This window comes from Rhinopithecus bieti, unplaced genomic scaffold (assembly GCF_001698545.2).
Source record: "Rhinopithecus bieti isolate Rb0 unplaced genomic scaffold, ASM169854v2 scaffold_11515, whole genome shotgun sequence".
NCBI classification, from domain to species: Eukaryota; Metazoa; Chordata; class Mammalia; order Primates; family Cercopithecidae; genus Rhinopithecus; species Rhinopithecus bieti.
In genome coordinates this window covers 161,230-175,971 of record NW_016806755.1, presented here as the reverse complement: position 1 = coordinate 175,971, position 14,742 = coordinate 161,230, and the positions used below count along the sequence as shown (strand labels likewise).

The following is a 14,742-nucleotide window of genomic DNA, read 5'->3' as shown; positions in this document are numbered from 1 at the left end:
CCAGAAGGTGGTCTGAAGGACCAGGACAGGGAGCTTCTGTTGGGCCCTAAATTGTGAGCCCAGGATGTGTATGATGCATGGACAACGTGGGCAGAAGCTGGGGCAGCTCATCCCCATGGCACAAGCCCTTCATCTGCCATTCAGCACAGCCTCAGCCCTGGAGGTGGATACTAGGGATGCCAAGCTGAATAAGACATGGCCCCCTGCCTTCATGGAGGCCCTGGGTTGCCAGGAAGAGTGGGGCATCAGTCTCAGGCACAGGGTCCAATATTCAGCATGGTAGCTGCAAAGACCATGAGGACAAGGAGGGGATGATGAAGGGTTTCACAGAAGACAAGATGCTGGGGGTTCATGTTGAAACATTAGCAGTGGAGAAGGCGGGTGGGAGGGGCACTGAGTATTTCAGACAGGGAGAGAGCAGCATGGTGGGAGAGCCCAGTGCATAAGCAGAGCCGTGGAAGTAGCTGCACCAGTCTGGGCACAAGCACTGCAGAGAGATGGGGGGGAGGGTGGAGGGATGAAAATGGGAGGGGAGCCTGGAAGACACCAGCTGGGAAGGGGGTACAGCATGGAATCTGAAACAGAGCTCAGATGAGAGGTGATGGAGGGCTGGGCAAGGTTTTTGCCATGATAGAGATGGACGGAGGAGGAAGAGTTGTCAGGACTTGGCCACACAGAGAAAGATGCGGACTTTGGAAAAGCACAGCATGGGGGTTGAGAGATGGCAACTCTGGGCCTGGCACTCAGGAGGTGCCAGAAGGGATTCCCTTTTCAAAAAACATCCTACTACCCAACCCCACCCCCAGAACAGCCTGAGTACAGCTTGGTCCCAATCATGGAGGCAGCTGGTATGGGTGGGATGCCATGCCCCATTGGGGTGGGCAGGTGGGGGTGCAGGGCAGCTGGGGGAAGGGGTCAGGATAGCTGAAGGGTTCCATGTAGGGGTCCCCTGAGCCTTGCTAACTGCCTGAGTCCAGTGTTGAGGCACACTGAGCTTTAAACAGAGGAAGGGGAAATGTAAGCCACCCCTCCCAGGGTACTGCATGGACAACATGGTCCACACAATGGTCCCAGAGACATCAGGTCCTCATCCCCCAACCCTGTGACTGCACCCCAAAAGGGGCTTTGCAGGTGTGATTAAGTTAATGATCTTGAGATGGGTGGGGGTGGTTATCCTGGATTATCTGATGAGCCTCATGTAGTCACAGAGGTCCTTACAAGAGGGAGGCAGAAATAGTTGATGTGAAATGACGCGGAGCAGGAGAGGTTAGAAAAGGCAACAAAAGCCAAAACTGAGAAATGGGTTCTAATTAAACTAAAGAGCTTCTGCACAGCAAAAGAAACTAACATCAGAGTGAACAGACAACTTACAGAATGGGAGAAAATTTTTGCAATCTACTCATCTGACAAAGGGCTAATATCCAGAATCTACAAAGAACTTAAACAAATTTACAAGAAAAAATCAAACAACCCCATCAAAAAGTGGGCAAAGGATATGAACAGACGCTTCCTAAAAGAAGACATTTATGCAGCCAATAGACACATGAAAAAATGCTCATCATCACTGGCCCTCAGAGAAATGCAAATCAAAACCACAATGAGATAACACAAGTTAGAATGGCAATCACAAAAAAGTCAGAAAACAACAGGTGCTGGAGAGGATGTGGAGAAATAGGAACACTTTTACACTGTTGGTGGGACTGTAAACTGGTTCAACCATTGTGGAAGACAGTGTGGTGATTCCTCAAGGATCTAGAACTAGAAATACCATTTGACCCAGCCATCCCATTACTGGGTATATACCCAAAGGATTATAAATCATGCTGCTATAAAGACACATGCACACGTATGTTTATTGTGGCACTATTCACAATAGCAACGATTTGGAACCAACCCAAATTTCCATCAGTGACAGACTGGGTTAAGAAAATGTGGCACATATACACCATGGAATACTATGCAGCCATAAAAATGGATGAGTTCATGTCCTTTGTAGGGACATGGATGCAGCTGGAAACCATCATTCTGAGCAAACTACCACAAGGACAGAAAACCAAACACTGCATGTTCTCTCTCATATGTGGGAATTGAACAGTAAGAACCCTTGGACACAGGGTGGGGAACACCACACACCAGGACCTGTCGTTAAAAAAAAAAAAAAAAAAAAAAAAAAAAAGGCTGTGCTGCCGGCTTTGAAGACAAAGGAAAGGGCCACTAGCTGACAGCCTCTAGGAGCTAGAAACGCTGGGAAACAGCTCCCTTGCCTCCAGAAGGCACAGGCCCTGCCAACCCAGTTTAAATTCCTGACCCCCAAAACTGTGAGATAATAAGCATGTGTCTTAAACTACTCAATCTGTGGTACTTTGTTGCAGGGGCAACAAGAAGCATGCAGACATCTAACTCAGACCCGAGGTCTTCGGTGGGACCCAGACCCCATTTCCTGAGACACCTGCCCCCATGGTGACCTCGGGAAAGCAGAAGTGAGGGAGGATTCTCCAGACACCCCAGACTCTCCAAGTAGAGTGGAGAGCCAGTTAAGCGCACAGCTGAGGACAGTTACTGGGTGAAGAGGCCTGGGTCTCCGCCTTCTCATGCCTTCACCGTCCAGACCCTAGAAGGGGAGTGGCTGCGGCCTCTGCACCTTGGCGCTGAGGGCTCCCAGACCCGGCCCAGTGGGGCATGCCAGTTCACCACCCTCCCCGTCTTAGGTAAGCCAAAGCCCAGGCAGGGTAGAGCCTCACGCACACTGCCCCCTAGAACAGGCACAGGTGACGCGGGGGTGTGGGACCCAGGCTATGACTCTGGACACAACCTTCAAGGTTGTAAAACGAGAAGGCCCATCCCCCCAAAACACGCACTCCCCCACAACCCCCACCCCCCTCCACACACACACTCCCCTGCACCACAGATACACACACTCCTTTCGGTCCCCACTCAGACGCCTCGAGGTCTCAGACGCTGCCCACCAGAGCCTCCGCGGGGGAACCATAGGGGTGCGGCCAGGGCGCGCCACGGGGTGACCAGAGAGGACGCGCAGCGACCTTACTCCAGCTTTTCCTGCAAGGCGCATTCGCCAGCCTGGACTGGTGGGCACGGGCCCTGCATTCTAACAATCACCATAATAATAGGCGCTGGGGGTACAGAGGGGACCCAGGAGACGCTGGCCTCCATCCGATAACCACCGTAACAGGGGTTGGGCCGCCCCGCTCCTCCTCTCTAAGTGCTCCTTTCATACTTCGTAAGTCACCGGCAGGCCAGCCGCCCTTACGAGAGCCCCCTCACAGACATTAACACAACTAAGAAGACTGAACCCAGAGTGCGGACGTTAAGTTGTCCCAAATCACAGGGCCGGAGAGCGAGGAGCCTGAGTTGGAACCCAGGAGCTTCTAGAACCCGCTCCAGAATCTTGCTCTCGACCTCTCGCGGTTTTGTCCGCTGAGAGCGAACGGGTGAGCGAGCGCCGCATCCCTGCCCAACGCCGTCAGGCGGGCAGCGCTGGGGCCCGGGAACCGCGGGGAGACTCTGCCCGGGGATCCGGGAAGGCTCCCTCGAGCCGGGGTTGGAGCTGCACCTGGAGGGGCCTCCGCTTGCGGAGAATCTGGGAGGAAGGGGGCTCAGTCCTGGTCACCAGGTGTGAGGGGTCGGGGGCGGAGCCCTGTGTCAGACGTGGTGGTGAAGGTTGTAGCTCTGCTCTCTGGGATGGGGGTGGTCCTCTCACCCCACCCTGCCCCAAGCTGCAGGGAACCCCGGGCGCCCCTGGCACTGGCGCCCGGGACCCGCCCTGGCCCGAGCCCTGGGGTTTCCAGGAGCTCACGGTCGGCTCTGCGCCCCTCCACCTCCGGACCTGGGCCTGGGCCAGGGCTGGGCTGGGGCGGGGCTGCGGCCTCGGGGCGCTGGGTCCCTGCCCCTGCCGTGCACTGAGCGGCTCCCCGCGCCGCAGCGAGGCACCAGCGCCACCACGGACCGCCCCCGCGCCCGCCCGACGGCGCCCCGCTGCGCTTTAAGAGCGGGCCTGGCAGCCCAGCCCCAGCCGCCCAGACCGGAGAGACCAGCCTGCGGGAGCAACACCATGGCGGGTAAGCGAGCCTCGCCTCCCCAGCCCGGCCCTGGCCCCTCTACGATCCTTCCAGCACTTGCCTCCGCCCCGCCGCCCCCGCTGGGGCGCATCGCCTGCCCTGCCCTGCCTCGGCGCGCTCCTGGAGGGGCGCTGGGATGGAATGGAAGCTGAGGCCCGTTCCTCGCGGTCAGTTGCGGCTTAGGAGGTGTGGGGGGGAGGTCCAGCCTTCTCACCACCCCACCCAGTCCAGATCCCTGAGACCGGGATGCCCCGCGGCCGCACGTCACCCTAAGGGAGTCACCTTTTTGGCCCTACCCAGGTCCCAGGGGTTGGAACCCAGCGTCTGAGCACCCCCGGGGCGAAGCCTCCTGGGTCCCCCAAATGAGGACATGTGAGGGCCAGCAACAAAGGGGCCTTGTCCCCTCCTCCTCCCCACCCCGTCCACCGCCTCCCACCAACTCCCCTAAGAGCATGCTCACCTTGATAGAGGGCTAGGGAAGGGAGCGGGTGTTAGAGAAGAGTCCAGCCTTGTAGCAGGTTCCAGGGCCCCAGAGGGTAGATGTCTGATTGCAGACCGGGAGGAAGTTATCTTTCAGGGCTTTCCTTTACTGACTGCGTCCACACCCCAGCTCCCCTCCTGGCCTCAACAGGAGCCCAGGGGATATGGAGGTTCTGGTGAGGGCAGGTTTGATTTCTACTCGGAAGCGCAAGGAAATGGCTTCTTTAAGCCAGAATCCCAAGGGCAGGGCCAGCTGTTTTCCAAGGAAAACCAGAAGGTTCTGCCCAGGGCCCTCAGACCCTGGGGTAAACAGCTTCTCCTCTGAGAGCTGGCGGAACCCAGCCAGCAGCACCCCTCCTGGAACCCCTCCCCCCACAGACCTGCTCCTATCACTCCTGAGATCAAACCCAGAGGCAGGGTTGCTGCCCCAGTTCTGCCCCAGCAGGCCAGGGCTGTGAGGGAGAGTGGCTTTCCCAGGCAGGCATCATAGTACTGGTGGTCTCTGCCCCCAGAGCAGCTGGCCCTGGTGATTGGGGGCACCATCGGGGGGCTGCTGCTGCTGCTGTTGATCGGGGCAAGCTGCTGTCTGTGGAGAAGGTTCTGTGCCACCCTCACCTATGAGGAGCTGCCTGGGACACCAGCCATGGCCAGCGCAGCCGCCTCCAGTGGGCAGCAGGACAGGCCCTGCCAGCCGCATGCTAGGACCCAACTGAGCAGGTGAGGCAGGATGTGGGGCCAAGTGGGCCCCTGGAATTTCCCTTGGGGTGGGGTCGCAAAGGAAAGTTCTGTTTATGGGAGTGCCTATTCTATGCTGCTTCGGTGCTGGGAGCTATCACAAAGAAACCCCAGAAACCTCACATCAGCTATTAGGCAGGTATTATGAAATCCATGTTCCAGGTGAGGGAACTGAGGCTTAGTGCACATAAGCAACAGGTCCAGAGAACACAATTAGTAAGTGGCAGAACAGGAATTCAAACCCAGACTGACTGACACTGTCAGGGGCTGTGTTCCTTCTCCAAATCCCACTGCTGTGTATGTGTATGTGTGTGTGTGTATGTGTGTTGCCTGATATGGGCCCAGAAAATGGTGCCCTGGCCTATTCCTGGCTCCTGATGGCTTTTCTTCCTCTAGCCCCTGGTGCTCAGCCGCCTTGGCTAAGTGCTCTGAGACCACACCATTTACTTGCTACCTACATGTTGTCTCCCTGACTCTGGACAGGCCACCAGATGTGCCATTCGTGGTGCCCCCTTCCCTTCAAGGCCGAGATTGGGTGCCCCTGCACAGTGGAGAGTGGACCCATGCCCCATGGGACTCCTGCCTGGCATCAGAGCTTCTGCCTCACACCCCCAGTGGCGGCCTTGGTGAGTGTCCCTGCCAGGGCTGCCCAGAAGTCAGGGTCTGCTCAGGTGGCCCCATCTGGTTTCACCAGCTTGGCTCTGGAACACAACCTGAACCAGCCAGGGATGACAGGGTTGCCCAGGGACCACTGTTTCTGGGTGTTTTCATTTATGAAGTGCTTGCTGCACCCCATGAGGGTGAGATATGGCCTTGGGTGCTGATTCGGGGTGAGACCTCACCATGACTCTGGGGCGGAGGAATTATCACCCCATTTTACATAGTCACAAACAGGCTGTAAGCAACAGACTGGGATTGGAACCCAGGCATGCCGTGTACAGAACTCGTGCTGGCTCCCACTCTAGGGTGATGGGTTGGTTGAACAAGAGGACAGAATGGTAGGGGTTGCAAGCACAGCTTTCTGCCATCTCTTTGCCCTGAAGATCTACCAAAAGACCATCCCAGGAGCCACCCATTAATCACCTTGGCCCTTCTAATTTGAAGAGGAAGAAGAAAGGCAATGCTTTATCACTGAGTCATGCCCTGGACACCATGGAAGGGGGCCAGGCCAGGTGATGGGCACTGTGTCCTTGAAACAGGTCCTGACCTCCAAGGATGGAGGCCAATCCCAGGAGGCAGGACTCTGCTAGGATCCCCAGCCTGGCCATGCAATGCCTTCATGCTGAGAAGGTTTCCTGGAGGAGCTGCACCAGAGAGAGGGGATGTGTTTAGCCTGGTGAGGAGAGTGGGGCAGATGTGGTCAGGCTAGCTGAGGCTCAGCAGAGAGGGATGGGCCAGGATGGGGTGGGTGCCCAGAACTTGCCACTGTCTCCCATGCCCCTGCCTTGCCTTCCTCTGGCCTGTCAGCCTTCCCATCCTCTGTTACAGGAGATGCATGTATGGTAGGGGCTATCAACCCAGAGCTGTACAAGTTCCCAGAGGACAAAAGTGAGACCGACTTCCCTGCCGGCTGCCTGGGGCGGCTGTGGTTCTCGGTGGAATATGAGCAGGAGGCTGAGCGGCTGCTGGTGGGCTTGATCAAGGCACGGCACCTGCAAGCCCCCTCGGAGACCTGCAGCCCCCTGGTGAAGCTCTACCTGCTGCCCGATGAACGGCGCTTCCTCCAGTCCAAGACCAAACGCAAAACCTCCAACCCGCAGTTTGACGAGCACTTCATCTTCCAGGTACAGCCTCTGAAGAAGGCAGGGTCTGGTGCCCTCCGCGTTGCTGGGAAGGTGCAGACCTGCAGGAGAGCTGAGCCTCCTACCAGCCAGGGCCCTGCAGCCCCCGGGACCCTTGATGCCACCAGCTCTGCTTTACCTAGCCTGCTAGGTTAAGGCCTATCGGAGCCGATCCCTGATAGAGAGGCAGGGGAGAGACTTGGTGAGTAGTGACCAGAGGCCTGGGCTCCCCTGTCCTGACTGCCTGGAGGAGAGTGGGTGAAAACACAATTTTAGAGCAACTACTGAATGCCAGGCCCTGGCCTATGGGGCTCAGGGGAATTATCCCAAAGGCGTGGAGCAGTATGGGGTTTCTGGCAAGTTTATCCAAGGAGGGCAAAAGACGGGCCTTAGCGTGAGTGCAGGAGCTTCCTGTGCTGTAAGAGGCCAGGGCGGGGGCCCAAGTACCCTCCCAAGGTAGGTGTGGTGCCTTGCTGCACTTTGGGCTGGCCGGCTCAGGCTGTGGAAGTGGAGAGGCTGTTGGGGCACCCAGCCAGTTTCACAGGGGCCTGGGAGCCTTAGCAGGTGACTGGGGGCCCTTGGGGAAGTAGCCATCGAGACCTGCCAAGAGGCCTTGGACAAACATGTTCTCAAGAGCTGGGTGGCAAGCTAGCCAAGAGGTGAGGTGCAGCCAGTCAGCTTTCAGGAGCAATGTGACTGCTGAGGCCAGGCCCATCACTTGTGCCTTCCGCCCTGGCTGAGAGCTGGGAAGAGGGGTGCCATCAGGCCTGGTCCCGGGCCGTCTTTCTGAGGCCAGGGCTGTAAGAATTCAGAGGTGAATCGCTCTTCTCCAGACGTCAGAATCCAAGGCTGCAGCCTTGCTGACGTGCGACACATCTTGCTTGCAGGATAATTTTTCTTGGCTCATCACTTACCCACTCTATCTTGCCCCAACTTGATCCAGTCCCTCTGTGCCTCCAGAGGGAAGGGGGAAAGGGAGAAGGGGAAAGAGAAGAAAATCAATATTAATGGGCCATCTGCTGTAGGTCAGACACTGTGATTGGGGTTTTACAACCAGAGAGGAAGACCCATGACCCCCATTTCACAGGCGAGGAAGCCAAATCTCAGGGAGGGGAGGACTGGTATGCCCAGCTCTGACAGCAGAGACAGGCCGGTGCCCAGGCTCCTGGGCCTTTGCTACAGCGCTGGGTGGTGGCGGGGCCACACTCACCTTGCAGCCGTGTCACTCGGTGCTCCGGTTAAACGGCAGATTCCAATTCATGGGTCTGGGCTGGGGCCCAAGATCCTGCATTTCTAACAGGGCTCCAGGCGGTGGTGTACGGACGCTGCAGGTCCTCGGACCACACTCTGCATAGCAAGGTCCTGGCACCTACCCCCACTTTCCAGGGGTACACAGCTCTGCTGCTAAGAAGGGTCCCCTGAAAATCCCTAGGTTTGGGGTGTGGGTCCCTGGTTGAGACACCCGTTCTCAAAAGCACCCATGTCCAGAATAACGAGTCACACCATCCCATCCCCTACCACCACTCCTGACCCTGGCCAGTGTCCTTGTCTCCCCTAGGTGTCCAGCAAGACTGTCACCCAGAGGGTGCTGAAGTTCTCCGTCTACCACGTGGACAGGCAGAGGAAGCACCAGCTCCTGGGCCAGGTGCTGTTCCCCTTGAAGAATGAGACCCTGGCAGGGGACTGCCGGCGTGTCATCTGGAGAGACCTGGAGGCCGAGAGCCTGGAGGTAAGGTCGAGGTTACCATGCCTGTGCCACTGAGCATCAGCCGGCAGGTGTGCACAGGGTCCAGCACCTGCTGGCAGCGTCAGCCCTCAGCATCCTGCACACCACCCTATAACAGTGACTCAGGGAGGAGGGCCTAGGCCCTGAGCAGCATGGGACAGAGGGGAACAGACCTGCCCCTGGACAGGGAGGGGCTGCTTGAGGTCCTGTTGTCACACTGGCCATCAGACTCCCTGGAGCAACCTGAAATATCCACATTTGGATTCCCATCTAGGTCAGACAGCTGTGAGAGGTGACACCACAAATGGTCCAGCCCAGGGAAATGTTTCCCCCAGCCCACCATCCCCGGGAAGGCCCCAGCTGGCTCAGACCTGGGTGTGACTCCTTAGCTCTGGTCCACAGGACTGCACAAGCCCCTTAAACTCTCCAGACCACAGTTGCCCTGTCCTTAAAATGGCAGTGGAATTCAAAGGGGACCATGTGAGTGTGTCGCATGGACGGCTGGGAGGAAGCGGGAAGCTCTCTGGGGGTTTTCAGCACCTGCCAGAGTAACAGGGTGGGGTGCTTCCACCTTGGCCTCCCCAGCCCCCCTCGGAGTTTGGCGACCTCCAGTTCTGCCTCAGCTACAACGACTACCTGAGCCGCCTGACGGTGGTTGTGCTACGTGCCAGGGGCCTTCAGCTCCAGGAGGACAGAGGCATTGTCAGTGAGTTCCTCCCTTTCCTCCTGGGGAAGGTCCCGCCCACTGAGCTTACAGCCTGGGGCTACAGTCCGACCTCACCCCTGACCGTCCAGTTTCTGCTTGCATACACCCTATCACGGAGTGCTCACTACCTCACAAGACATGCTCTCCCTCAGTAGACAGTTCTGGTGCAGGAAGCCTCTTCCTATGTTGAACCCAAAGCTGCATCTCCTCGGCCTCCCCAACTAAGGGTTCTAACCCAACCACAATACCAGGCCCTGCCCCTGCTGTTTCCTGAGGCAGCGTCTTGGCTCTTTGAACTGTCATGTCTGCATCCACCTCCACATTCCCATCAGCTACGTGGGTCCAGTTCCTCAAGGGTGAGGCCCACACCTCCCTCCCCCCAGGGGAAGGGCTCCCGACTCCATGGGCACTGATGCTTGGCCTCCCAGAACACAGGAGCTGCAGGAGGCGAGGCCTTGGCTCACCCCACACGTCCCACCCCATTTGGGCTCACCCCACACATCCCACGCACCCCAGTGAGGTGGTGGCGATCAGTCACCTGTTTGTGTTCACGTCTGGGGTCACCGTAAGCCAGGCAGGATCCAGACCTTCCACTGTGACTCTGACCCTCACCCACCAAATCTTAACTCTCTGTACAAGGTGTTTAAGGGGCCCCAGGGAGCCTGGGGACCCAGTGAGCGGCCCCCCAACAGGGAGGGACAGGCATGTGGTGCCAGGCTCTGGTAAACCAGGGCCTGCCGGAGCCGTGGGTACTTTCTTGATGCAAAGAGGAAGGAAAAGGAAGGGAGTGGAGCCCCGCCTAGGCTGCAGGGCAGTGCACTCAGCCGGCTTCCTCTGGTCACGCCCGTGGGGCCACAGCACTGTGTGAGGGGTGGGGCCCTGGCACCTAGCTTGGGCACGTGCCCTCCTTGCCGGACCTCCCATAGGCAGGGGCTCGGCTCCCGCCTGCCTCTGCCAGCCCACTAGTGCTCACTGTTCCCCAGGTGTGTTTGTCAAAGTGTCTCTGATGAACCACAACAAGTTTGTCAAGTGCAAGAAGACTTCAGCTGTGCTGGGCTCCATCAATCCTGTGTACAATGAGACCTTCAGCTTCAAGGCCGATGCCACCGAGTTGGATACCGCTAGCCTCAGCCTGACCGTGGTGCAGAACACGGAAGGGGACAGTAAGACCGCACCCCACCCCGGGCTGCTGGGACAGGGACCACAAGGGGCTGCCAAGTGTTCAGGCAGAGGAAATGCCTCCTGTCCTGACCTCGGAAGGAGCTGTACGAGCTCCCTCCCTGGTTAAGGAAAGTAGTGCTCAGAGAGGCTGAAATACTTGCCCAAGGACACACAGCTTGCCAGCAGGAAGCCTGGGTTTCATGCCCAGCTTTAGTCCGGTTGAGCTTTGTCTGTGGCACCTTAGAAACAGGTTAACATGGTGGCTTACGTCTGTAATCCCAGCACCTTGGGAGGCCAAGGCGGGTGGATTACTTGAGCTCAGGAGCTCAAGACCAGCCTGGCCAACACGGTGAAACTCCCGTCTCTACTAAAAATACAGTAATGAGCTGGGCATGGTGGCACATGCTTGTAATCCCAGCCACTTGGGAGGCTGAGGCGGGAGGATCTCTTGAACCCAGAAGGCGAGGCTGCTGAATCTGTCAAAAAAAAAAAAAGGGGGGGCCAGGTACAGTGGCTCACGCCTGTAATCCCAGCCCTCTGGGAGGCCGAGGTAGGCAGATCACGAGGTCAGGAGATCGAGACCATCCTGGCTAACATGGTGAAACCCCGTCTCTACTAAAAATACAAAAAATTAGCTAGGCGTGGTGGCAGGCGCCTGTAGTCCCAGCTACTTGGGAGGCTGAGGCAGGAAAATGGCATGAACCCGGGAGGCAGAGGTTTCAGTGAGCCAAGATGCACCACTGCACTCCAGCCTGGGTGACAGAATGAGACTCCGTCTCAAAAAAAGAAAGAAAGAGGTTGGCTGGGCACAGTGGTGCACGCCTATAATCCTAAGCACTTTGGGAGGCTGAGAGGGGTGGATCACGAAGTCAAGAGATCAAGACCATCCTGGCCAACATGGCAAAATTCCATCTCTACTAAAAATACAAAAGTTAGCTGGGTGTAGTGGTGCATGCCTATAGTCCCAACTACTCGGGAGGCTGAGGCAGGAAAATTGCTTGAACCCGTGAGGCAGAGGTTGCAGTGAGCCAATATCGTGCCACTGTACTCCAGCCTGTCGACAGAGCGAGACTCTGTCAAAAATTAAAAAATAAAAAAGTAAAAAAAATTTAAAAAAAGAAAAAAAAGAAAAGAAAAGAAAAAGAAAGAGGTTAAGCAATGGCCTCTGCTGCCCCCTCCTGGAGCAAATCACCCGAGAGAGTGGGAAGGAGCAGGGCTGCCACTAGCCTGGGGACCTGGTGCTCTGAGGTTCCTCCTGCCCTCTAGATGAGCCTTTGGGGTTCTGGGTGAGTCCTGTCAGCCAGCTTTCTCACACTACCCCACACTGCAGCACCCACCGCCACTCTGGGGAAACAGAGCCATCAGGCCACAGCTGGCCAAACAGCCTGGACTTAAGACCCTTCTCCATGGTGGCCAGTGAACGTTACTGCTGAATGTACTTACTCTCTGACGGCCGGCCGAGGCCTTCTTTCTAGAGGGGCTCTTTCCTCCCTCAGTTCTTTGACATAAGGTAGACTTAATATGGCCCTACAGAAGGGTGTGGGGCAGAGCTGGTGGCCCTCAAAGAGAGAGTCTCTTTTAGGGCTCTCCTTCCTCCCAATCTCCCAGGGGGAGAAGCAGCCCTTCCAGCAGCAGAGCAAAGGCAGGGCCGCTTTGGGGGCTGTCAGCTCCCACTCAGAGAGGAGGGAAGTTACTGCTTCCTCCTGGGGAAGAGGAGGGAGGAAGGGAGGTCACTGGGGACGTGACTTCTGTGCTCAGGAACACACTGGTGCTCTCCCTCCCCTGCAGAGAGCCAGCAGCTGGGCCGAGTGGTGGTGGGCCCCTACATGTACACCCGTGGCAGAGAGCTGGAGCACTGGGACGAGATGCTCAGCAAGCCCAAGGAGCTGGTGAAGCGCTGGCACGCGCTCTGCCGCATCACGGAGCCCTGACCCTTCGCTCAGCACTGCGGTTCCACTTTGGGAGCCGACTGTCCTCACAATTGCACGTGACAGTCACAGCCACAAGCATGGACGTTTCATCCAACAGCTCCCTGAGCTGCCAGGCCAGCCCGAGCCAGGGGAACGTGAGTGCTGATGTGCAGGAGAGAAGAGGGGACAAAGAAGCCCTGGCCCAGTCAGCAGCTCTGGCCATACAGCCTTCCGACACACTCCCTCCTCCTTACCCGCGGGGCTGCCTGGGTTCAGAATCCCAGCTTCTGGTCCTCACAGCCCTAATTTGGACCAGAATCTCAGGTGCTCAGAAGAAAGATCCTGTTTAGGGATGACCCAGCTCTACCTACTGAATGGATGTGCAGGGTAAACTTGGGTGTCTCCATCTGGAAAAGCTGATGATGTGTTCATGCAGTCGATGACCCTTGCTGCTTTTTCAGCCAGGGTTTCTCTGCCTTCTGCCTGGCAGAAAAAACATGCTGTTATGGGGAAAATACGGAGAGCGCTGTGAGCAGCACGCTCAGGCACCAAGTGTCGACGTGGCTCACTGTGCTGGGTGAGGGCCTCCCCAAGCATTAGGTCCTCCATGGGGCTGTGTCAAATGCCCTCCCACATTGTGTCAAGTCTGCCCGTGGCCCACCCTCCCCACAGTCCAAAACCACACAGCCCTGGTTCTCCAGCTGTTCTGCTGCTGTTTCTATGCTCTCCCTGATTAACAGCATTCAGTTCCTGGGCTCTCCCTTTGCGCAGGAAATGGTGAAAGCATGTGGCTATGGTATAGCCCACAGGGCTGAGATTGTTGTGTTGCAGTATTGATGTAAAATTTGTTAAGAAGGAAGTACCCATAAATCACTCCCATCAATTCCCCAGAAGTTGCACTCAAGCTAGTGGGCAGCCCTTGTGCTTGTCACAGTTACCGTAACAGGCAGTGTGTATTTGCACCTGGCACTGTGCAGCCTGCACGTCAACACGTTGTTTTGCATAACTGGAAGAGAACATGGAACCAGTATCTCTTTCTCTTTTTTTTCCTTCTTTTTCTTTTTTTTCTTTTATTTTTTTGAGACGGGGTTTCCCTCTTGTCACCCAGGCTGGAGTGCAATGGCGTGATCTCCGCTCACTGCAACCTCCGCCTCCCAGGTTCAAGCGATTCTCCTGCCTCAGCCTCCCAAGTAGCTGGGATTACTGGTGCCTGCCACCATGCCTGGCTAATTTTTTTATTTTTAGTAGAGACGGAATTTTACCATGTTGGCCAGGCTGGTCTCAAATTCCTGCCCTCAGGTGATCCACCCGCCTCAGCCTCCCAAAGTGCTGGGATTACAGGCTTAAGTCACTGCACTTGGCCTGACCAATATCTTTTTCTTATGCAGTGAAACAACTTTAGCAAAAGAGGCAATGAATGTTAATACTGAGTTTGTACCTCTTTAACTCCACCTCCAGTTTCTGTCAATCTACAAATACGAGTATCGCCTGGCAGTGGTTCATATGGACAGAATATCTTGTGTTTGCTTTTTGTCACTTATTTCACTTGCACATTTTCTTTCTTTTTTCTTTCTTTCTTTTTTTTTTTTTTTTTTTTTTGAGACGGAGTCTCGCTCTGTTGCCCAAGCTGGAGTGCAGTGGCGCGATGTAGGCTCACTGCAAGCTCTGCCTCCCGGGTTTACTTATGTCATTCTCCTGCCTCAGCCTCCCAAGTAGCTGAGACTACAGGCGTCTACCACCATGCCCAGCTAATTTTTTGTATTTTTAAGTAGAGATGGGGTTTCACTATGTTAGCCAGGAAGGTCTCGATCTCCTGACCTCATGATCCACCCGCCTTGGCCTCCAAAAGTGCTGGGATTACAGGCGTGAGCCACCGTGCCCGGCCCACTTGCACATTTTCAAAGTAGTCCACAAAGCTGTAGTTTCTAATAGTTTCACAGCACACACATAATAGGGGTTCTCTGTATGTTTACAGAGCAGGCCACTACAGTGGAACTATTTCTGTTTCATCTGATATCCCAACAGATGCCAGCCACCCCCACATTCCAAGTTGAGATTTCTGACTAGCAGTGACTTTTCTTTTTTTTTTTTTTTTTTTTTTGAGACGGAGTCTCGCTCTGTGGCCCAGGCTGGAGTGCAGTGGCCGGATCTCAGCTCACTGCAAGCT

At 56.2% G+C, this 14,742-nt stretch overlaps 1 protein-coding gene across 2 annotated transcripts; it reads left to right on the top strand.

The window, feature by feature from the left end:
* Window positions 1-3,922: 3,922 nt before the first annotated feature.
* LOC108533124 (synaptotagmin-15) lies at window positions 3,923-13,706 on the top strand. 2 transcript variants are annotated; one of them, XM_017877525.1, is made up of 8 exons: window positions 3,923-4,076; window positions 5,069-5,273; window positions 5,775-5,917; window positions 6,780-7,075; window positions 8,631-8,801; window positions 9,384-9,504; window positions 10,488-10,667; window positions 12,454-13,706. In XM_017877525.1, the coding sequence occupies exons 1-8, from the start codon at window positions 4,070-4,072 to the stop codon at window positions 12,594-12,596; spliced, it is 1,266 nt and encodes a 421-aa protein (XP_017733014.1). In that variant the 5' UTR covers window positions 3,923-4,069; the 3' UTR covers window positions 12,597-13,706. The 2 variants fall into 2 exon arrangements, with proteins under 2 accessions (XP_017733014.1, XP_017733015.1); XM_017877526.1 differs by having other exon boundaries at window positions 3,943-4,076; window positions 5,074-5,273.
* The last annotated feature ends 1,036 nt before the right edge of the window (window positions 13,707-14,742 follow it).

Coding starts and splice junctions, on each gene's coding strand:
- LOC108533124 (XM_017877525.1), top strand. Junction 5,274..5,774: donor GCTAGGACCCAACTGAGCAG/GTGAGGCAGGAT, acceptor GACTCTGGACAG/GCCACCAGATGTGCCATTCG. Junction 9,505..10,487: donor GGAGGACAGAGGCATTGTCA/GTGAGTTCCTCC, acceptor ACTGTTCCCCAG/GTGTGTTTGTCAAAGTGTCT.